Source organism: Eretmochelys imbricata, chromosome 5 (assembly GCF_965152235.1).
Source record: "Eretmochelys imbricata isolate rEreImb1 chromosome 5, rEreImb1.hap1, whole genome shotgun sequence".
Lineage (NCBI taxonomy): Eukaryota > Metazoa > Chordata > Testudines > Cheloniidae > Eretmochelys > Eretmochelys imbricata.
The window spans coordinates 73,778,684-73,801,638 of NC_135576.1; the positions used below are offsets into that span (position 1 = coordinate 73,778,684).

The 22,955-nt window shown below is 39.4% G+C and overlaps 1 protein-coding gene across 7 annotated transcripts in view; it reads left to right on the plus strand.

Moving 5' to 3' along the window:
* Nucleotides 1-22,955, plus strand: part of COMMD10 (COMM domain containing 10) — a 159,116-nt gene that overhangs the window by 2,142 nt on the left and 134,019 nt on the right. For 6 of the 7 annotated variants that reach the window (XM_077817348.1, XM_077817349.1, XM_077817354.1 and 3 more), the window contains exons 3-4: nt 1,362-1,472; nt 5,838-5,993. In XM_077817348.1, coding sequence (XP_077673474.1) covers nt 1,362-1,472; nt 5,838-5,993 — 267 coding nt within the window. The remainder of the gene's footprint in view (nt 1-1,361; nt 1,473-5,837; nt 5,994-22,955) is intronic. The other variant, XM_077817351.1, reaches the window with a different exon arrangement.

Sequence of the window (22,955 nt, forward strand, 5' to 3'; positions counted from 1 at the left end):
AGGGTCTGGTAATAGTAACTGTGATTTATTTATGAATGAATGAAGATATTTGCCCACTAGCAGGTGGAAAGAGCCATTAACTTAATGTCACCTAAACTACTAAATGACCATTATATAGCATAATAATTTTTGGTGACTATTGTTCTGCACTGGATTTGCATGACTGAGTTGGGTTGATGACTCTGTATTATATTACCAGTTTCATGAGCCATGAGTTATCTAATTGTAGGGAGCGTGGAATTGTTGGAAATTTTAAATAAACTTCCTTATATTAGCAAAGATACTTAAAGTTGCATGTTTCCTTCTAAAAGCTAAAAATTAAACAGAGACAAGCTTACACAGAGCTCTTGTTCAGGACTGAAGAAGAATTCTGTGTAAACTTGAAAGCTTGTCTATCTCACCGACAGAAGTTGGTTCAATGCAAGGTATTATCTCACCCACCTTGTCTCTATAATATCCTGGGACCAGTGTGGCTACAACAACACTGCATACAAAGATTAAACTAACAATTTCATTTTTGCATTCTTGTTAGAGATTCAAATGTTTTGACCATCTAGGTCTCCTTGTAATTACATCATCTTTGGTCTGATAGCCCAATTGCTTGTTTTGAGTAGCTGTGCACTTACAGCATTGCTAATTGGCCTGACTGTGTTGTTTGAAGTCTAGAACATAGAATATTTTGTTTTAAAAGATGACAATATTTGCATTATGTTTAAACATTCAGTACATTAGTTCAGTAAGATTTTCCATTCAATGATCTTTTAATACGACATGTTGTAGATTTTTGACTTTTTGTACGTGGTTTTCTAAATTTCCCCAAATAGACTTTTATTATTGTGTCTTTTAGAAGAAAATAGACTGTGTTCAGACCAGAGGACTGTCAATAGTAAACCAAGAGAAGCATATATATATGCACTACAACTTTGCCTTCTCTTTGGTGCTTTTATTTCTAGTCTAGCCAGTGTGCATTACACTGTTGTCACGGGTTTGTATTGTCAAGTATAAATATGTAACTTTTTCCACATAATGCATATTATCAAATGTGGTCAAAAGATGAGTTTTTTACATAGTAATTTCAAGCATGTTTTTTATATACAGAGAGAAGAAGTGTGCACTTGTATGCATATTTCATAAGGCCATTAAAAGCAATGGAGAGGCTCACTGAAGTCAGTGGGGCTTTGGTCAGGCCCTTGGTATCCTGATATATTTTTTCCTCTGACAACGTTTCTTTTTCCTCTCCCATTTAAAAACAAACAAACAAAACCCCTGACTCTTTAATGTTTTAACTAAACTTGCCTTCTGGATAATGAGTTCTGGATGGCAGATGGAATACCAGGAATAAACCCATTTTTGTACTTCAGGCTGAGAGCAGTTTCAGTGAAGAGGAGGAAGAAAAACTTCAAGCTGCGTTTTCAGTGGAGAAGCAAGATCTTCATTTAGTTCTTGAAACTATATCATTTATTTTGGAACAGGTACCATTTTCATCAGTATGAATTGTTAAATATTTGAAACATAATGCTTGTTTGGTAGAAAAATTATTATACAGAGCAAGTTAAAATAGACACTTCCTGAAAACAGATATCACAGTCATGCTATTTATTTATTCAAGGTTTGAGTCTACCTCCTTTACTAATGTTCCATAGTCCCTTACTTGGCAAGTAGTCTCATTGAGGTCAGGGTTGTACTTGAGCAGCAAGGTTCTACTTAATGTGAGTAAAGGGGGGTAGAAGCTTGCCCTCAGTCTGTATCCTGTGCTTATCTACATGTCTCTGAGCACCAGCTTGTGATCCTCTCTCTCACACTGAGCAGAATCAAACTTCACAGATACAAACCCGTTTCTGTTGAAGTCAATGGGAGAACTCATGGAGTAAGGTGCTATGTATCAAGAGTATCAGAATCTGGCATTAAGTACCAGAGCCAGCCTTAGGGGCCTTGGGCCCCAACTTCCTGGGGCATGCCACATCACTTATAGCTATTTTTTTATTTTATTTTATTTTTTTTTGGAAACTCGGCTGCTTGTGGCGGCGCCAGCAACATTTGCTGTTGTGGGTGGCAAAAAATCTAAGCCACTAAATACATTGACATACTTTGCAATGGTGCATACGATATTTAAACAACAACACTTGCAAAACTGTGAGAAACATTTCCTCCCTGATGATGTTTTAGATAAATATTTCATAATATTGTACAAAGTAATACAAAGCAATAGCTTTATTATTTAAGATATCAATCATGTAAGCCTCTACTTAAAAAGTAGAAGTTAAATCCAAGTGAGGAAAATAGAAAGGAGCATAAACTGTGGCAAATGAAGTGTAAAAATATAATTAGGAAGACCAAAAAAGAATTTTAAGACTAGCTAGCCAAGGACTCAAAAAGTAATAGCAAACATTTTTTTACGTACGTCAGAAGTAAGAAGCCTGTTAAACAACCAGTGGGGCTGTCATAAATATAAAGGGAAGGGTAAAGCCCTTTAAAATCCCTCCTGGCCAGAGGAAAAATCCTCTCACCTGTAAAGGATTGAGAAGCTAAAGGTAACCTCGCTGGCACCTGACCAAAGTGACCAATGAGGAGACAAGATACTTTCAAAAGCTGGGAGGAGGGAGAGAAACAAAGGGTCTCTGTCTGTCTATATGCTGCTTTTGCCGGGGATAGACCAGGAATGGAGTCTTAGAACTTTAGTAAGTAATCTATCTTGGTATGTGTTAGATTATGATTTCTTTAAATGGCTGAGAAAAGAATTGTGCTGAATAGAATGACTATTTCTGTCTGTGTGTCTTTTTTGTAACTTAAGGTTTTGCCTAGAGAGATTCTCTATGTTTTGAATCTAGTTACCCTGTAAGGTATCTGCCATCCTGATTTTACAGAAGTGATTTCTTTACTTCTATTTCTATTAAAAGTCTTCTTGTAAGAAAACTGAATGCTTTTTCATTGTTCTCAGATCCAAGGGTTTGGGTCTGTGGTCACCTATGCAAATTGGTGAGGATTTTTACCAAACCTTTCCCAGGAAGTGGGGTGCAAGGGTTGGGAGGATTTTGGGGGGAAAGACATGTCCAAACTACATTTCCCAGTAAACCCAGTTAGAGTTTGGTGGTGGCAGTGGATATTCCAAGGGCAAAGGATAAAATTAATTTGTACCTTGGGGAAGTTTTAACCTAAACTGGTAAAAGTGAGCTTAGGAGGTTTGCATGCAGGTCCCCACATCTGTACCCTAGAGTTCAGAGTGGGGGAGGAACCTTGACAGGGGCCACTGGATGATCCAGATGCTAAAGGAGCACTCAAGGATGATAAGGCCATTGTGGAGAAACTAAATGAATTCTTTGCATTGGTCTTCACGGCTGAGGATGTGAGGGAGATTCCCAAACCTGAACCATTCTTTTTAGGTGAAAAATCTGAGGAGCTGTCCCATATTCAGGTGTCATTAGAGGAGGTTTTGGAACAAATTGATAAACTAAATAGAAATAAGTCACTTGGAATCGGAAAAGGTTCAGAAAAGGCAACAAAAATCATTAGGGGTATGGTACAGCTTCCGTATGAGGAGAGATTAAAAAGACTGGGACTTTGGAAAAGAGACGACTAATGGGAGATATGATAGAGGTCTATAAAATCATGATTGGTGTGGAGAAAGTAAATAAGGAAGTGTTATTTACTACTTCTCATAACACAAGAACTAGGGGTCACCAAATGAAATTAATAGGCAGCAGGTTTAAAACAAACAAAATACAGTATTTTTTCATACAACGCACAGTGAACCTTTGGAACTCCTTGCCAGAGGATGTTGTGAAGGCCAAGACTATAACAGGGTTCAAAAAAGAACTAGATAAGTTCATGGAGGATAGATCCATCAGCGGCTATTAGCCAGGATGGGCAGGGATGGTGTCCCTAGCCTCTGTTTGCCAGAAGCTGGGAATAGGTGACAGGGAACAGATCACTTGATGATAACCTGTTCTGTTCGTTCCCTCTATGCCACTTGGCATTGGCCACTGTCAGAAGACAGAATACTGGGCTAGATGAACCTTTGATCTGACCCAGTATGGCCATTCTTGTGTTCTTATGTACTTATGTAAGCAGTCTTTATTCACACGAGTAATCCCATTTAAGTGGGACTACTTTTATGAGTAAAAATTTGCAGGCTTGGGCCTGCAGTTTGGTTCAATGTTGTTTTGCATACATTTTGGCTAAATTACATCTCTAATCTAAATTTTTAATATTGTTCTTCTAGAAAATGTGAATATTTTCGTCAGTAAATAAACTCAGTCAAAATGCTTCTGTGCTGAATTGTACTTTACTCTTATAAAAAATAATAAAATCTTAGGAAAAGGTCAGTTTGGGAAAGAAAGACAGAAAATGTTAAAAACGGTTTGTGGCTTCACTTTCTTTTTCTTCCATGAAGAAGTGCCAAGGTGATATAGTAGGCCATAAAGAATAGAACACTTATTTTTAATGGATGGAAAGATATGTTGGCCATTGTAACTTTTGCTGTGCATAATAATACCTACTTGTGGAAAATAATAGTTTTGAAAAAATGTAATTGTGACATTCCACTCAAGACAACCGGAACTGAGGTCTACTGTGTTATCCCTCTGCCCAGAAAGAGTGAGAGCTTTGCTACTGCCAAGCTGTGTGTCAGCTGCCTGGCACACCAGCCTGTCTGCCTAGCCAGCAAACTCTTCAAGACTCTGCCAGGCCAAACCTTGCCTTGCAGGTAACAATCAGTGAACCTGAATTCCCCCAGAGATGTCTCCCTGCAGTGTCCATTCCCTCTCACTGAACACTCATAGCAATTAAGTTTTCTGTCTCCAAAGAAACAGAACGCATCACCTGGTTAGGTTAGCTTAGACTCACACTTCACTTTAATACACAGCAATGAGATGGTTTTGTAGTAAAACAAGAATAAGTTTATTAACAAAGAACAGAATTTTAAGTGATGCTAAACAACAGAAAAAGAGACAGGTCTGGTTACAAGCACAATAAAACTTGTTTTCTAGTGACTAAAACTTAATTTTAACAAGTTACAATCTTTGCCTAAGCAGTTTTCTTTTTTACTTCAAGTTACCAACATCCTTAGCTTCTGGAGTAGGCGATCCAATTTTCACAGGCTCAGAGGGTGCTGTACCTTATGTCCCCAAAGTGATAGATAACTCCAATGGCTTTTTGCTCTCCTTATATTTTTCCAATGTCCGTTTTCTCTGCCTCAAGAGCCAGGAAGGCTTCCTGGGATGCAGATTCTGTCCCCCATATGTGATTACTACACCGTCTTCTCCCCTGCTTGTTAGCTTGACGGCTTTATTGTAAATGTAAATATACATTTTGTAATGTATATTTGTAAATATACACTTTAATGTAAATATACTTCTGTTGTCCTCTGCCTGGAAGCAAGCCAGTCAGACAGGTAAATACACATTCCTTTGTCTAGGACAAGCTGGATTTATGCACTGCCTCTCAAATACAGCATACACACAACTTTGTACACAACATGTATATATACCATACAATGATTTTTGGTACCTGCATGTCATCAGTTTACATAAGACACCTTACATGACACCTTTTAGATAATATTATGACAACAGTGTGTAGGATGTAATGAGTGCGTCAGGCCTGGTGTCAGATACAGTATGGTGGGTTCTTTGTCAACTGGCATTGAGGGGCTCCCAGGCTCATAGTAATCATGTAACACATTTTTGTTTTGCATTAATAGAGTACTTTATTTTAGGCTGAAAAAAAAAATTTTAGACCTCTATAGAGAAGAGCATCCCGATTTAGAAAAGTGCTTTTCTAAATAAAGTACTATAGTTGCATGTACCAAAATGGATTTAACTCTTTTTTCTGCTATACAGGCAGTCTATCATAACCTGAAACCAGCTATTCTGCAACAGCAGCTGGAGAGCATTCACCTTGATCAAGACAAAGCAGAAGCATTTGTCAGTGCGTGGACTGCTGCAGGTCAAGATACAATTGAAAAGTTCAGGCAGAGGATTTTGGCCCCTCAAAAGGTAGCAATTTTTCTAATTTTAAGTGGAACTAGTAGTTAAAACAAAAATTATTAGGACACGAATATTATAATATTCCTTTTTTTGTTCTGAAAGGACAAATTCTATTGACCAGCCAAGAAATTAAAAAAACAATAAGGAAATTTTATATATAAAGTATGTCATAGGTTTGACACTTTAAAATCCTGTACTCTACTTAAATTACACAAAGTATGTTGTAAACTGTTGTAAAGTAGTATAACTCCATTGAAGATAATGCAGCTCACCAACCAAGAATCTGGTTGTCTGCATCCTGTAAAAATGTATATGAAGCAATGAATGAATGACAGGTGACACTAGATAAAATGCACAATACATGGGTCCTTACATATTGTGTAGTTTAAGCAGAGTATAGGACATTAGCTTTAAACATGTTTGCTTCTTCCCTCCTATTAAAAAAGTGAGCTTTTTAAGTGCTGTGTGTGTTACTTATTGTTCCGCTATCTGTATGTTAGGGCCTGAACCTACAAATGATTTTGATCAGGTGTAATTCATACTCCCATTGACTTTAAAAGAACTTCTTACAATAGTAAACATTTTGCCTGTGGGATTGGCCCTTATATTACAAAATGCCATGATTAGTACTGTAAAATGGTTGGACAGCATTGGAGAAAACTAGTTTTGCTTTTGTGCTTTGTCTGTCTGAGGATAACAGTTGATTATTTAATAATTTTATTGTGTTTTTATGGTATAGAAGTAAACAATATATAGTACACAAAACTAATAGATAAACAATATTTAATACACTGACAGGAAATGAATGTATTTGTTTATGGTCACAAATTTTAAAATTCCTGCCACAGTTAAATCCTGATTTTGGGACAAAAGAATTGGGGCATGGAAGAGATCTGAGAAACTTAGAGCTGTATTAAGGGCCTAATTTTCTAAAAGGCAGAAGCTCAGGCTTGTGCACAGTTGTGTACTTCATTAAGGCATGCAGTTACTGTGACTGTATGTTCAAATCAAATATTTGTGCACTCAGATATCCAGTGAGGGAAATAATTGATAGAGAACACAAATACTAGATTTGCACATGGGGTTTCCCTTCTTTTGAAAAGATATGTTTACAAACACCTAGATGTTCAGGTTTCGTGCACTGAAATGCCAGAAGTTAGTTAAGAATCTAGAGTAGTGTCACTCTGACTTTAACAGCAAATGAGTGAGTTACCAAAATACCTTTCTTAGAATACACAAACTGCATGTAAAAATGAAGTGTGATCTAACAAAGAGAATAAAGCCAGAATGAAAAGGCTTTGTTGGTCTTAAAATATGCAGTGGAACAGCATGACCGTGAGTTCTCTTCATCCACAGCATGCAACTACATACTGGGAACTGGCTTGCTGTTGGCTACTGTTGGACATACGTGAATTTACCAGACGTGACCTTTTGGCCCTTCACTGTTTTTGGGGTTGTGGCCATCCTGAATCTTGCTCTGTGTGTGCTAAGCATGTTTGTGCATTATATGCCTTTGCTTCCCTCCTTTGTGTTTGCCTTTGGAGACTTGCATCAGATATTTCATCTTGAGTCCCTTTCTGGAGATTCTTCATGTCTTTGTCTTCATCTCATGTAGTGGAACCACATTGTGCCCAGTGTATTAGACTCAAGCCTCCGAATATAAGCAAACTCTGAATATGGTTCATAATAATCTTCCAGTAGAACAATCTTCTAGTGCAATAATGGAATGTTGCACTCACCTTAGTTGTTTACCAAAACAAATATAGGTTTAACCTGTGTGCCTAGACGTGTTTAAATTACCATTTTTCTGTGGGGCAACTTGTGGGTTGTCCGGATGTTATATTATACTTTACTCAAACTTGAGAGCTGAGCATAGGAATGTAAGGAACCAGATGTCACTCTCTAAGTTGAATATAGGGATAGTGTTATGAATTTATTTTGGCTGCTTGCTTCAGAAATCTTTTAAGGACTCAGTCATGCAGATCTTACTCAGGAAAAATCTCCCCCTGAAGTTAATGGAAGGTTTCCCTTACTAAGAACTTAGAAATGCAGAACTAGTCACTATCTTCTCAGCTGTCCAATCGGCTCCAAATAGAAATAATTTTAAAATCAAAATAGGATAAGCCTGCAAGACTTTATTTATGGTTTCTCTATGTTATTGGTTTCCCATGTGTTCAGCATATCTGTGTAAATTTTCATCTAACCTTTAAATGTTTATTGACGTATTCTTAAAGTAATTGCATAGTACTGCATTTTGGTAACCATTGTATACTCAGTCTTAAAGTCCAGAAATATTTAACCATCATCAAAGTTATAAAAGATTATTTGGTGTCATCACTTAATTTTTATTTTCACAAAATGGGTTTTTTTGTGTACCTTTGGCAATATTGGAAAAATATACTTTGTGTTCATATTTGGAATATGTTGTTTTAGTTCTAGCAGTAACCTCACTGTAATATTTTCATCCACCCCTATTGACAGAAAATCAAATATATTGGAGTCCTGAACATCCTTTGAAACAATTAAAGAGATGTTTTCACTGAGACTGGAATAGCGTCTACATAGAAAGTAGAGATGTAAAATCCATCTAAAAATTCTCTTTGACAACACTATCCTCATATATGTATATAAAACATGGAAGATCTTTGAGGTAACATTTTTCAAAATAGTTGGAACTGTTTAAATACTCCTTTAGTTGTACTTGTGTGTGTATGTATTTGCATACGTATACTGTATTTATGTGGCCAAGTATTCAACATGTGGTATCTGTTTGCATATGCAGTTTTCACATGTTGTCACTTATGCGTGCAAATGACAGAATATATTTGTGGGATTTTTAAAGGAGTCTAATGTGACCAAATTGATAGACATTTAATGGAAGCTCAGCAACTAGCTTCCGTAGGCTCCTTTAAAAAGCTTAGCCCACGTATGCAAAATATTTGTGCTGCCCTATACCTGCAGATGAAGTCGGCCATTTGTACATTAATCATCTTTGTGTGCAAAAAAAAATGACAAAGCCTCTTTGAAAACTTGTCCTATAACATTCATCAACTTCTGTTTCCCATATGAAGCTCCATTATAGTTAAGATGTACCCTTTTTTGTCACTTTCCAGTATATTAGTGTTTTAATCTAATCAGATGCTGCTCTTTTAATGAGAGACACGCACAATATTAGAGTGGTCCTAGCAAAGGTAAAGTACCAAATTCCAGTAACTTTACCAATGCATTCTAAGTTTCTCCAATAGTCAGACTGATGCGATGACTGCACTACCCTGGAGTTTGGACTATGGGGGTGTAAATAGCAGTGTGCACCAAAGTGCTGCAGTGTAACTCCCCGGGGTGGATTCTGTGGGTGCAAACTAAAAGATACCTAGTTTGCATTAGTATAGTCCTCTTTCTTTTAGTTAGTGCCTGCAGTTTCCACATGGGGGAGTTATAACACAGTACTGGTGCATGCTGCTATTCACACCTGCATAGGCCAAACTGTGTGTCAGTGTAGACAAGCCCAAAGAGGTGCATTCAGCACATTCTCACACAAAAGCTTATGCCACAAATTTCAAACTTGGATGCCCAGATCCTGATTAAGGGATCAGATGTTAATAGATGCCGAGTACCAGCAACTCCCATTGACTTCCAGTCAATAGGGTGCTCCTCTGAAAATCTGGCTACGTTTATTTAGCTGCCTAACTTGAGACACCCTATGGAAATGTTGGCCATGCTTTTATTTTTCTTTTAGTTTTGGGGATGTTTCAGCTCATACCGATCTAAAGATGCTGGAATTTACACTATATATTTGCAGGTCACTTTTTAAGATCCTTTTTGGCCGAGCAAAGCAGGACATTGCACTCACCTTGATGTCATTTTTCTGTGTGTCTGGATGTAATCCTTTTAAACGCTGCATCTAATCAACTGCTAAAGTTTCAGGGAATGTTCTAAGCATCAATAGGCAGAACTGCCTATTGATTTTGGTAAGCACAGGAAAAGCCATTTGCACCTAAAAAGTTGTTCCTTGCTCTTTGTGCTGGAATCTGCCTAACAGCTGTGGGGCAGATGCTCAGCCAGCAGGGTGAACCGGAAGGAGAAGAGAGTGAAGTAGGTTTCATTCTTTCCACCCTCCTACAGATGCTTCCCCAAAGTCTGCTCCATGATGGAGGGAAAGGAGGAGAAGGGGGCACCAGCTGGCTGCTGTCCCTTCCATTCTGGGGGTAAGAAAGGTATTTTGGAAGGAGAAGAAAAAGGAGACACACAACCCCTGGGAATGGGTGGCAGGGGGGACACAGAGCCCCTGGCATGGGAGAGGAGGTAGGGGGAGGGTGTCAGGGTGCCCTTGAAATAGAGGGGGATGGGACGGTGGCACACAGGGAGCTTGTGTGTGTGTGTGGGGGGGAGCAGTAATTCACAAACTTTATTGGTTCAAAGAAAAGAAGTACTTGTGGCACCTTAGAGACTAACAAATTTATTTGCGTATAAGCTTTCGTGAGCTACAGCTATCTCCCCACTGTATTTTCCACTGAATGCATCCGATGAAGTGAGCTGTAGCTCACGAAAGCTTATGCTCAAATAAATTTGTTAGTCTCTAAGGTGCCACAAGTACTCCTTTTCTTTTTGCGAATACAGACTAACACGGCTGCTACTCTGAAACCTGTCTTTATTGGTTCAGATATTGATGTTTGATATACCACATGCAAATTTATCCTTTTTGTACACATTTATTTTTGGCCTTAATAAGCTGAACTTGAGTATTTACAGACTTATAGTAAAATAAGTTTTGAATATGGCTGGGCGAGTCTAGGTGGGAGGTGTCATAAATGTAAAGGGAAGGGTAAACCCCTTTGAAATCCCTCCTGGCCAGGGGAAAGCTCCTCTCACCTGTAAAGGGTTAAGAAGCTAAAGGTAACCTCGCTGGCACCTGACCAAAATGACCAATGAGGAGACAAGATACTTTCAAAAGCTGGGAGGAGGGAGAGAAACAAAGGGTCTGTGTGTCTGTCTATAGTCTTTGTCGGGGATAGACCAGGAATGGAGTCTTAGAACTTTTAGTAAGTAATCTAGCTAGGTATGTGTTAGATTATGATTTCTTTAAATGGCTGAGAAAAGAATTGTGCTGAATAGAATAACTATTTCTGTCTGTGTATCTTTTTTGTAACTTAAGGTTTTGCCTAGAGAGGTTCTCAATGTTTTTGAATCTAATTTCCCTGTAAGATATCTACCATCCTGATTTTACAGGGGGGATTTCTTCATTTCTATTTACTTCTATTTTTATTAAAAGTCTTCTTGTAAGAAACTGAATGCTTTTTCATTGTTCTCAGATCCAAGGGTTTGGGTCTGTGGTCACCTATGCAAATTGATGAGGCTTTTTATCCAACATTTCCCAGGAAAGGGGGGGTGCAAGTGTTGGGAGGATTGTTCATTGTTCTTAAGATCCAAGGGTCTGGGTCTGTAGTCACCTAGGCAAATTGGTGAGGCTTTTTTACCAAACCTTGTCCAGGAAGTGGGGTGCAAGGTTTTGGGAAGTATTTTGGGGGGAAGGACGCGTCCAAACAGCTCTTCCCCAGTAACCAGTATTAGTTTAGTGGTGGTAGCGGCCAGTCCAAGGACAACGGGTGGAATATTTTGTACCTTGGGGAAGTTTTGACCTAAGCTGGTAAAGATAAGTTTAGGAGGTTTTTCATGCAGGTCCCCACATCTGTACCCTAGAGTTCAGAGTGGGGGAGGAACCTTGACAGGAGGGTTAGAGGACATGAGGTATAGAGCTGTGTTGGAAATTTTTCAGCAAAATTTTTTTTCCTGGAAAATGGTGATTTGTCAAAACTGACCTTTTTTGGGGGGTGGGAGGGGGAAGCATCAGGAAAAGTTTCTTATGTTCAGGATGGAATTTTTGGTTAAACCCAGAGAGAGACCCTCCCCAGAATAGCCTCATGGTAGGACACACAGATGGGCTGTGAGAGATCCAGATTCAGTTCAGTAGTCTACCTGATTTAGACCAGGGACTTGAACCTGCATCTCCCACATCCCAGAGGTTTTCCCTGACCACCAGGCTACTGGTTGTCTTAGGGTGGATAAGCACGTGTGCTCTCCTCTAGCTCTCTGTGTGTGCTGGCTTCTACCTCGGATGTGGTAATATCTACCTCCATATCCTCCTTCCCATTTGTCATCCTACCATTATCCCTAAGCTCCTCATTAAAGACTGAGGCAAAGTATTTGTTTAGATATTGGGCCATGCCTAGATTATCCTTAACCTCCTCTCCATCCTCAGTGTTTAGTGGTCCCACTTCTTTCTTTCTTTGTTTTTTTCTTATTTATATGGCTATAGAACCTTTTACTGTTGGTTTTAATTCCCTTTGCAAGGTCCAACTCTACATGGCTTTTGGCCTTTCTCACTTTACTCCAATCACTTGCCTCAGTGGCAAACTGCAGTACCGATTCTAGCCGCTCATCTCAGTGGCAAACTGCATTCCATTCACCAGCCACTGCCTTAGGTGGCAAGTGGGGGGAACCTGGCCCACCCGCTACTCTGAGTCTCGACTCAGGGACCCTATAGCTGATAGCCACGTACTGCCCCTCCTCCAACTCCGCTGTCTCCTTCCCTTGGCCACTTTCCTGCAGCCCTAGCATCTTCTTCACCCTTGTATCAGGGCCGTAGTCTGGCAGCTGTCAGCCTGGAGCTTTCTCCTACTCTACTGACCCTGCCCAGCACTGCTCTGTCCAGCATTCTAAGCAGCCAGTCCTCCTCCCTCACCTTTCAGGGAGTGACTGCTGCCTCCTCTGCTCGCAGCAGCCCCTTCTTATATGGGCCAGCCTGGCCCTGATTGGATGTTCCAATAAAGTGATTGGCTGGCACTATAAGCCTTTTCCTCATTGGCTGCCTCCTGCGCAGCCTCCCCAGGGTGGCTTTAATCCCTTAGCTATCAGTGAGGGGCAGCTGCCCCATGACAGTGGGTGTTTTTCTGAAGTTTCTCTTCCTTTAACTCCTTCATCCGAGTTAAAAAGTTACAGGAGAAAAGGGACTATGAAGTTTTGCACTTAAAATATCAGAACTTCTTTGTGTGCTCCACCTTGCAAAATTAATAGATTTTAAAGCTAGAAAGGAGTATTAGGATCATTACATCTGATTTCTTACACAACACAGGACATGGATCCTTAACCAGTAATTTCTATTTTGTCAATAGCATATCCTTTAAAATGATGTCCAAACTTTATTTAAGCTTAAAGTGACAAAGAATCCCTAGATTAAGTCATTCCAATTCTTTATTACCGTCAATGTTAAAAATGTGTGTCATATTTCTATTCTAAATTTGTCTAACTTCAGCTTCCGACCATCGGATCTCATTATGTCTTTTTTCATTACCTTAAAGAGCCATCTAACTATCAGAAATCTCTTCCCCACGGGCAACCCAAATTCTGGAATTTCCTAACTTCAGAGTGTTTGCATATATGTGTATGCATATATATTAGGGCTTACGATTAATTGCATTTAACTCACGTGATTAACTCAAAAAAAAATCGCTTTTAATCGCACTGTTAAACAATAGAATACCAATTGAAATTTATTAAATATTTTGGATGCTTTTGTACATTTTCATATATATTCTATATTGTAATTGAAATCAAAGTGTATATTATTTTTGATTACAAATATTTGCACTGTAAAAATGATGATAAACAAAAGAAATAGTATTTTTCAAGTCACCTCATACAAATATCGTAATGCAATCTCTTTATTGTGAAAGTGCAACTTAAAGATGTAGATTTTTTTGTTACGTAACTGCACTCAAAAACAAAACAATGTAAAACTTCAAAGCCTACAAGTCCGCTTAGTCCTGCTTCTTGTTCAGCTAATCGCTAAGACAAACAAGTTTGTTTACATTTACAGGAGATAATGCTGCCCACTTCTTATTTACAATGTCACCAGAAAGTGAGAAAAGGTATTTGCATGGCACTTTTGTAGTCATCATTGCAAGGTATTTATGTGTCAGATATGCTAAGCATTCATATGCCCCCTCATGCTTTGGCCACCATTCCAGAGGACATGCTTCCATGCTGATGGGACATTAGACATGCAGTTTTCTTTCTATAGGTCTAAAAACTGTAGATTGGTGTGGATAGTTAGCTCAGGCTAGATAGTTCTGGATGCTTTGTATCTGTGATGAGACCACCACCACTGTCTGTAAAGTTGGTTTGGTAAGCCCAATGATTTTAAAACTTTGCATGGTGTGGTAAAGTTTTCTCTTTAATCTTGTGTTATGTATAGTATAAGTGTTGGAAACATTACAAAACTGTAATATTTTTAATAGTAATTTTGGAGTTACCTCACTCCTCTAGATAGGCTTCAGTTTCCAGCATACTCTTGATACTGGTTGTCACCTCAGCAGACTGCTTGCTACAATATCTCACCTAGTGGGAGCTGATCATTCATCATCAATGGATTGGCATTGCAATGTCTTGCAATATGATAATGAGGAAAAGTAAGTTTTTCAAGATTACTCTGGGTCAGTCAGTACCTGAAGTACTGACACTGCTATATATTTTTAAAAAAATTTGTGGATACTTCCTAAATGACTTCTTACCTTAATTTTAAGACCTCTGTTCCATTGCTGACTGTCATTGTTTCTTACATATACATCAGAATAATTGGCTCCAGTTCAGCTTCTGCCAAGAGTTTGTCCAGTTATGATAGTGTCTCCTCCAGAGGGAATAAAACATAAGGGTTTATGTGTCTGCTACACATCCCCATTCACCTTGCATGTTTCTGAAAATTAAATCTCCTAGTCACTACCATCTGCCTTCTTTGTTATGTTTTCCCCATCTTCCTAGATAGTGTTCTCTTGATAGATGTACTGCCGTTGCGTTACTTAACTATGCTTTTGTTTAACATGGTTTTTTTTCCGCTTTTGGGTTTGTTCATATTCATGAATCTTTTTTATACAATCTGTTTATGGATTGCTTTTAAAAATGAAAAACTCATACACTCGGCACTGGATATAGCTTAATTAGATTCAACAGTGTCCAGGTGCTTGACAGGGAATTTCTTCAATTACCCAAACAATCCACTTAATTAAAAACTCTTGGGATTTGCATACTCCTCTTTAGTCCTAAATTGTGTAAACTTTTTTTTTTATAATAGATGGCACAGAGAGTGATGCCTGTAGTTAAGATTGCCTGACACTTTCCATGATAGACCATGTTTTCAGTTGAGAAAAACTTTGCCAAACTTAAACTGTTTGGGTTGAAATTTTTCATGCTGTAGGTCTGCTTTGTTTTCAGCCCCCACTGAAGTTTTAATTAAAACAGCTTAGCTGTTTCTGGGAATGAGTTTAGGGGAAAATATGTTGTTCTGTCCATATTAGAAAAAAAAATTATCTGTTTCGCTGAGAAGCTCTAGTTCTTCCATGAGCAGGAACTTGAAATTTGGGAGAGGGGTGGCCTTTGTGCCGGGGTGTACTTTTGCCATCCTAGCGAAAATTTGCCCAATTTTGGCCAAGCTATAAGCCCCTGAAAAATCTGTTTTTATATGCTTAATAGAGGTTTCCCAGAGTTTGGGCAGCTATCTCTTCCGAAGATTTCAGCTATACTGATTACGCTCCATGCCCTCCTAACTCCTACATACCAACTGAATTGCAGATGTTCCATCCCCCCAGAGTGAGCATGCTCCTCTTGGGGGCTGCAGAGCCTGAGAAGGACTCTTCCTGCAATTGCTCCTCCTGGCCCTGATGGTCTGCTATTACTTTGGGCAACAGAACTGAGAGTGGCGGGGCGGGGAAGAGACTCTCCTGTAGACTCTCAATGTCCCTATAGCTGGTACCCAGGCAACATGGAGGAGGAAACAACCAGACTTATAGGCTGTGTCTACACTGGAGCAGAAGGTGTGATTTTTCAGTTTAGGCAGACATCCCTGAACCAGGTTGACTAAGTTGGAGCACTAGAAATAGAAGTGTAGCTGCTGCTGCTGTGGGGTTTCACAACATGTGAAAGAGTACTGGCACAGGAGTCTGTGCTCTGGGAGTTGTGCCTGAAAGACTAGACACCAAGCCAGTGTCCGTCTCAGTAAGTTTAAAAACATAAGGGATCCAAGGTTAGGTCTAATACAGCAGTCTGGTGACTCTCCAAATGGGGAGCTTAGCCAAGATTATAACATAAGAATTTTTTTTTTAAAATTGGTCTATAAACAGTTAGGAATTAGGTGACACAGGTTGTGTTGTATTTGGGATTGAGCAAATAACACTTTTACATATTAGTTAACTTATAAATAACCTGGGTTGGGTTTTATTTTTTTTAATTTTTTTTGAGTCAGGACAATCAGTTTATTGTTCCTCCTAAATAACTTTCTCCTTTAAAGTCATGAATAGTTGCTGTTCTGTCTCTTCTTTCTGGCACAAACAAATACTATAATAGCTTTTTCTGTAACCATCACTAGCCTTTCTTTTTCTCAGTCAGTTTCTCATTTTATTTATTCACCATTTTTATTCATGTGGTTTTATCTGCCTGTGTACCTGCATGCACGTGTATAATCATTACTGTTGAGGCTTACCAGCTGTCTTTTTTTTCAGTTGCTTTATAAACCTGCATATAAATTCCTTGTCTTTTTTTTTCTTGAACATATATTTTTAAGGTCTAGCTCAAAGGCATTTGTCATTTCACTGTGTAATGATCAAGAGGAAAACTGACCAGGAAAAGAGGTGTTTATAGCACTCAATAGAGAATCTCATGAAACATATAAGAATGTTTTAAAACCTATCTTTTATACAATAGGCAGCCGCTGCATATCCCCTAGGATTGGTAAAGTGGCATGATATCCTCTCAAGTAAACTAAAGAGGTTATTAAACTGCAGGTTCTCTTTTAGTCTATAGAAGGAAGACTTATTTTAATGACACCTGCTAAAAGAAGTTACAATATCTTGGCGTGTGCCACATAACTGCCGTCTCCTGGTTCTAAATCCTGTTTCCTGCCTGCAGTTTTCCAGCAATGACCCATCTTCCCACACCAGCCTAATAAAATATAAATCAATAATAGCAATTTAGAAAACACAGTTTTTATTTCAGATATTTTTTGTGAGAAATGCTTATCTTTGAACTGTCATACACTTGGGTTGAGTAAAATGGATATACTGGTATGTTCCTTTAAAGAAACATAGCTAAAACAAAAACTAACTTTTTTTAAGCCAAGAAACTGAATGTTTCTCATTTCATTTTTGAAAACCCTGCTTTAAAGGATTGGGATTTTTTTTTGTCAGCGCTTGTAGCCATTGGGAGGACTAAGCCTTTTCTAAGTTAATCGGGAACAAATTCATTCAATAGTCTGTAGGAAAGAGTGTGCAGAGTTGTCCCACTGAATGGGCAGTGCAGATAGTGCTAGACAACTCTGTGTTAGTCTCTGCTGCATGCAGCTTACTACACTGGTTTCTTTAGAGGGCTACTGTCCAGGAGATAGTTGAGGCTCCCTGATTCTGCCTCAGCTCTGTTGCAGTTTACGGCTGCTTAGTTAGATCAGTTTAGTTGTCAGATACTATTCTGCCTGGTGTTCACATAGCTTTTTAATACTCACTTCTTCCATGACACCACCAAGAAGTGAATCAACCAAGATATTTTTGACATTTATTTCAAATGCATAGTTTCTAAAAGCTATACAAAAATGTGTTCAACTATACTGTACACATGTCCCTGCTGCTTTGTGTGATGTTATTGCTGTAACCCTTGTCTTCCTCCACATGTTCACCCTATTGTTGGTTGCCCTGTCACTGTGGCATATGTGAAACAATATTGCACACATTTTGGTGCAACTCATCTGTGTTGTGATGTGTCTAGCACACTTTTGAGTACTCTAAAATTTATACCTTATATAGTTTAGTTTATTCATATAGCATCTTAGCCATATGCCATTGTGCGTAATACCTTCTATTGTTAGTTTTTTGGCCCTAGGAACTTTAAAATTAATAGATTGATTTAAGCAAAGGCTATTTTTCAAGTCTATGATTGAGGAAAAAGGGATTATTAATATGCTGATGCCAAAGTAGAAACACATTTATACTGTATGGTTCAACTAAAGTTGTTGTTTTTACTCATGGAGACTTGGCCAATGTAATTTGATTGTGATCTTTGCAAAGTTACTTTAGCTCCTGAGTTTACAAGAAAGTACTGTCCTGCTGCTTATTACCTAATACCTTCAGCCTCTGCAGTATCACCACAGAGGTACTGAAGTATGCATAATTTCTATCATCAAACATAGATAATAGTAACAATAACCTGTTTTCTCACCGGCCTGGACTTTCTTGATCTATGAAATGTTTCCAGCTTGTGGTCCAACTAAGAAGGTAGGAGTCTAATTAGATTCCAAGAACTTGACCTAGCCGACATGCTCTAAAACCTTACCAACTGCTATATAATAATTATAATAAATATAATAAGCCAAATCCTGGATTCAGTGCATAGCCTGTGTTAAGCTTGATGCTAAAAAGAGTCACGTAGGGAAGTATCTTCCATTCCCTTGTCCTCCAGGATGTACTCAAATCACTGCTGCAGCTTCAAGGTAGTACATGGGTGGGGAAAATAGCTGATGGAGCCACATAGGTTTGTCTGCACTGCAGTCAAGGTATGTGATTGCAGCACATGTAGGCACACCCAAACTAGCCTTAATCTGGCCAGTTTGAGTACCAATAGTAGTGAAGCTGTGGCAGCATGGACTTCATCTGGGCCTCTGGGTATTTGCTCAGGGTGGCTAACCCGTACTGAAGTCTTTGCTGCCAGAGCTCCATTGCTGGATCAGAGCTTGCTTGTATGTGTGTACACATGCTGCAATCACACCTCTAATTGCAGCGTACGCATACCTGTAATTGCATGTTCTCCAGATCTGCCCTTATGTGTCCCTCCCACAAATCTCCTCCATTCTGGAACACAGGACTCTCCCAGTGGAACATTGCTTCCAGACACAGTAGGTATGGACCCTTTAGTAGGGATGAGCCATATGTTGCCTACCACGTGCCTTGGAATCACACTATTTATGCTCCCAGTTATGCCTTGTATACTCACTAGGGGAAAGGCAAAATATGTCCCTAATGAAGAGTCAGAGACACACTGCTCCAGCACATCTTCAAATTGTTAAACTAGCTGTAGAGAAAAGTAATTATAAATGTGAGTAATTGACTTAAAATGGCAGTTGCATCAATAGTTAACGAGCTTTGGATTTTACATATCTTCTATACAAATGTGAATCAATGATTTCTTTACTAACAGCCTAGTAAGTAACTGGCTGAAACTGAAAGCATGAAAGTCCATCTTAGTGGCTTGAGTAGACATTGCTAATACCAGAAAGGTCACTACTGTTAGAAAGTAGCCTCAGATCTGTGCCAAGTTTTAAATTTATAAAATGGATATTAATATTTATTTTCAGTCATGCTAAAATCAGTGACTGTATCACTGGAAGCTGATTTGACCCGATTGATGGGCTCATTATAAACTAGATCAGGAGTCGGCAACCTTTCAGAAGTGGTGTGCCGAGTCTTCATTTATTCACTCTAATTTAAGGTTTCGTGTGCCGGTAATGCATTTTAACATTTTTAGAAGATCTCTCTCTATAAGTCTATATTATATAACTAAACTATTGTTGTATGTAAAGTAAGCAAGGTTTTTAAAATGTTTAAGAAGCTTCATTTAAAATTAAATTAAAATGCAGATCTTATCAGTTTAGTGTAGTGGTTCTTAACCTGGGGTGCACGCACCCCTGGGGCTGTGAGATGCCCTTTCTGGGGGTGCAAGACATGCAAGATTTTTTTAGAAGGTAAATCATCAAAAACACAAATTAAGCACAGGCACATAAGTACAACTACTTTCTTTCATCAAACCTATATATTTATTAACATTATACATTTTTAATGATTACTGTAATATACAAAGTTTTTAAGTTTTCAAGTTTTAAAGCTAATTGTAGTGTAATTTTTGATAAGAGCTGCAGAATGCTGGGCCCAGGCCAGGAGCAGAGCCCTGGGCTGGCTGCTGGTACCCTAAGCCGGCAGGAGGGCTGAGCAGGGCTGGAGGCCTGGACCCCAGCTGGAACCCCAGACCAGCAGCAGGGTGAGCGGGGCCTGGGGCTGGTATCCCAGGCCAGCAACAGGCTGGGCGGGGAAGATGGCTGGGATGCTGGCTGGCAAGGGGCCGGCAGCCAGAACCCCAGACTGTCAGGGGGCGGACAGAACCCCAGATCGGTAGCGGCTCACCCGCTGCTGGTCTGGGGTTCCACCCATTCCTGCCAGCCAGGGTCCCGGCCCCACTCAGTCCACTGCCGGCTGGGGATTCCGTTCACTCAGGCTGGCAGTGGGCTGAGCTGGGCCAGCGGCCGGAACTCCAGACAGTCAGTGGGCTGAGCGGGGCCGGTGGCCGGAACTCCAGACCGGCGGTGGGCTGAGTGGCTCAGCCCGCCGCCAGTCGGGGTTCCGTCCGTTGGCTCCTGCCAGCTGGGGTCCCGGCCGCTGGCCCCGCTTGGCCTGCTGCCAGTCTAGGGTTCCATTCATGCAGGCAGGCAGTGGGCTGAGCGGGGCGGGCGGCCGGGACCCCGGCTGGCAGCAGCATGCCGGTAAAAATTGGCTCATGTGCTGCAGGTTGCCAACCCCTGAGCTAGATCGATAAGAGATTTAATACCGTACCATAATTTCCTTGGTATACACTTTTCTTCTCAGTAGTTGCAGTAGTACTGTGTAATCTAGCTGTTTCAAAGGAGGCTACAAAAGATGCCTATGGTTTTGTCCTTTGTCACAAACATAGTTTACTTTAAGTTTCTGACCAACCAGTATTACATTCCATGCTAAATTTAAGTACCATTCTGTCCTACTCCCACTAGATAGCTAACTTGTCAAAAAACTTATACTGATTTAATATGAGCCAGATCCATGTGTAAGTAATCCTCTGGACTTTGTTGGGAGTATATATGCGTGTATGCTTTAAGCGTGGTAGTGTTTGTGTGATCTAAAGGTTACCTTCTTAAACTTACTGTTCCAGATACAGAAAATTATAGAACACTCACTCTCAATTTAGCACTACTGCTGCCTGCTCACAAGTATTCTGTCCAGAAGGCTATGCTTTTCTGATTTGTAATGAGGATGAATTTGCAATGTATTTATCTGAGATAAATGTAAATTATTTTTCTACTTTGTCACACCAGGACAAAGCCAGTCAGTGTTCAAATCCTTTTATATGTAAACAGGAGTAGTGTTTGTTTGTGCAGAGATCTAATGATGTATATGACAAGGTATTCAACACCATTCCTGAGTCTAGGTTTTCTATGAATATAAAGCAGTGTTATAGGCTTAATATGGTTTAATTGTGCTTGTATATATGTATTCTAATCCGAATCAGATAATATCAAAATCTTGAATTTATTAGATATTTTAATAAATTTATTTTAACAGTTATTACATAGTTTACAGTTTGTAATCATGTACAAATGAAAGGTGTAATTTGTATTACCTTTAGTGAAAAGCTAGTAATTTTAAATGCCGAACATCTGGGAATCTTGCACAAATGGGAGATGCAATTTGTATTATATTTTAGTGAAAAGCTAGTAATTTTAAATGTAGTACATTTTTTCAAAAACATCACAAGGATCTGAATGTAATAATCAGGGTATTCATAATATGTTGATACTAAAGCTTTAGCTGATCAGTTGTCACATAATTATCTAAGCTTCTTCTTTTGTAGAAATTCTGATAATGTTGATTTCAGCCACTCTTAAAATGTGCAGCCTTTGTTACAGTTTAAGCAGTACTGCTTATTTATTGTCACTACTATCTCCACTACTTTCTCTGGGGTAAATGCTGCTGGCACCCTCTACTCTGCAGATATGTGCTAAAGTGTGGAAAATCCGTGGAGGAGAAACAGTGGGTGGTTTAGCTGATACTTCAGCATCCTGTTCATGCTGCAGAAATGTATAAACTTTCTGCTTGACCTCAGCTTGATTTTATCACAAGACTCATCATTAAAGCCCTACCAAATTCACTGTCCATTTTGGTCAATTTCACTGTCATATGATTTTAAAAATGGTAAATGTTATGATTTTAGCTATTTAATTCTGAAATTTCATGATGGTCTAATTGTAGGGGTCCTAACCCGAAAGGAGGTGTGTGTGTGTGTGTGTGGGGGGTGTCACAAGGTTATTATAGTGGGGTTGCGGTACTGCTACTCTTACTTCTGCGCTGCTGATTGTGGTGGCACTGCCGTCAGAGCTGAGCAGCTGGAGAGCGGCGGCTGCTGGCTGGGAGCCCAGCTCAGAAGGCAGAACTACTGCCGGCAGCAGCACAGAAGTAAGGGTAGCACGGTATGGTATGCTGCACAGCTCTGAAGTCAACACAGAAGTGAGGGTGGCAATACTGTGATCCCCTGAAATACCTCCGCCCCTCGCAGCTCCATTTTGGTCAGGACCCCAATTTGAGAAATGCTGGTCTCCCCTGTGAAATCTGTATAGTATAGGGTAAAAGGACACAAATGACCAGATTTCTTGCGGGGGATGGGCGGGAGACACACTAGATTTCATGGTTCGTGATGTGTTTTTCATTGCTGTGAATTTAGTAAGGCCCTACTCATAATATGTAATCCCTAGCTCTTGGAGACATGTGATTTGGTGATAAACCCAGATTTCATGTAGTAGTTTTTTTTTTTTTAAGTAAATTTTTAGTCTTCATGGTGATGGAGAAAAGCTTGAACATGTGACCAGAATGGACTCTGAAAGCTCATAAATGAGAAGACAACAAGGAGTCCGGTGGCACCTTAAAGACTAACGGATTTATTTGAGCATAAGCTTTCATTGGTAAAAATTCGACTTCTTCAGATACATGTTACTAACAGATTTATTTGAGCATAAGCTTTTGTGGGTAAAAATCCCACTTCTTCAGATGCATCTTCTGCATCTGAAGAAGTGGGGTTTTTACCCACGAAAGCTTATGGTCAAATAAATCTGTTAGTCTTTAAGGTGCCACCAGACTCATTGTT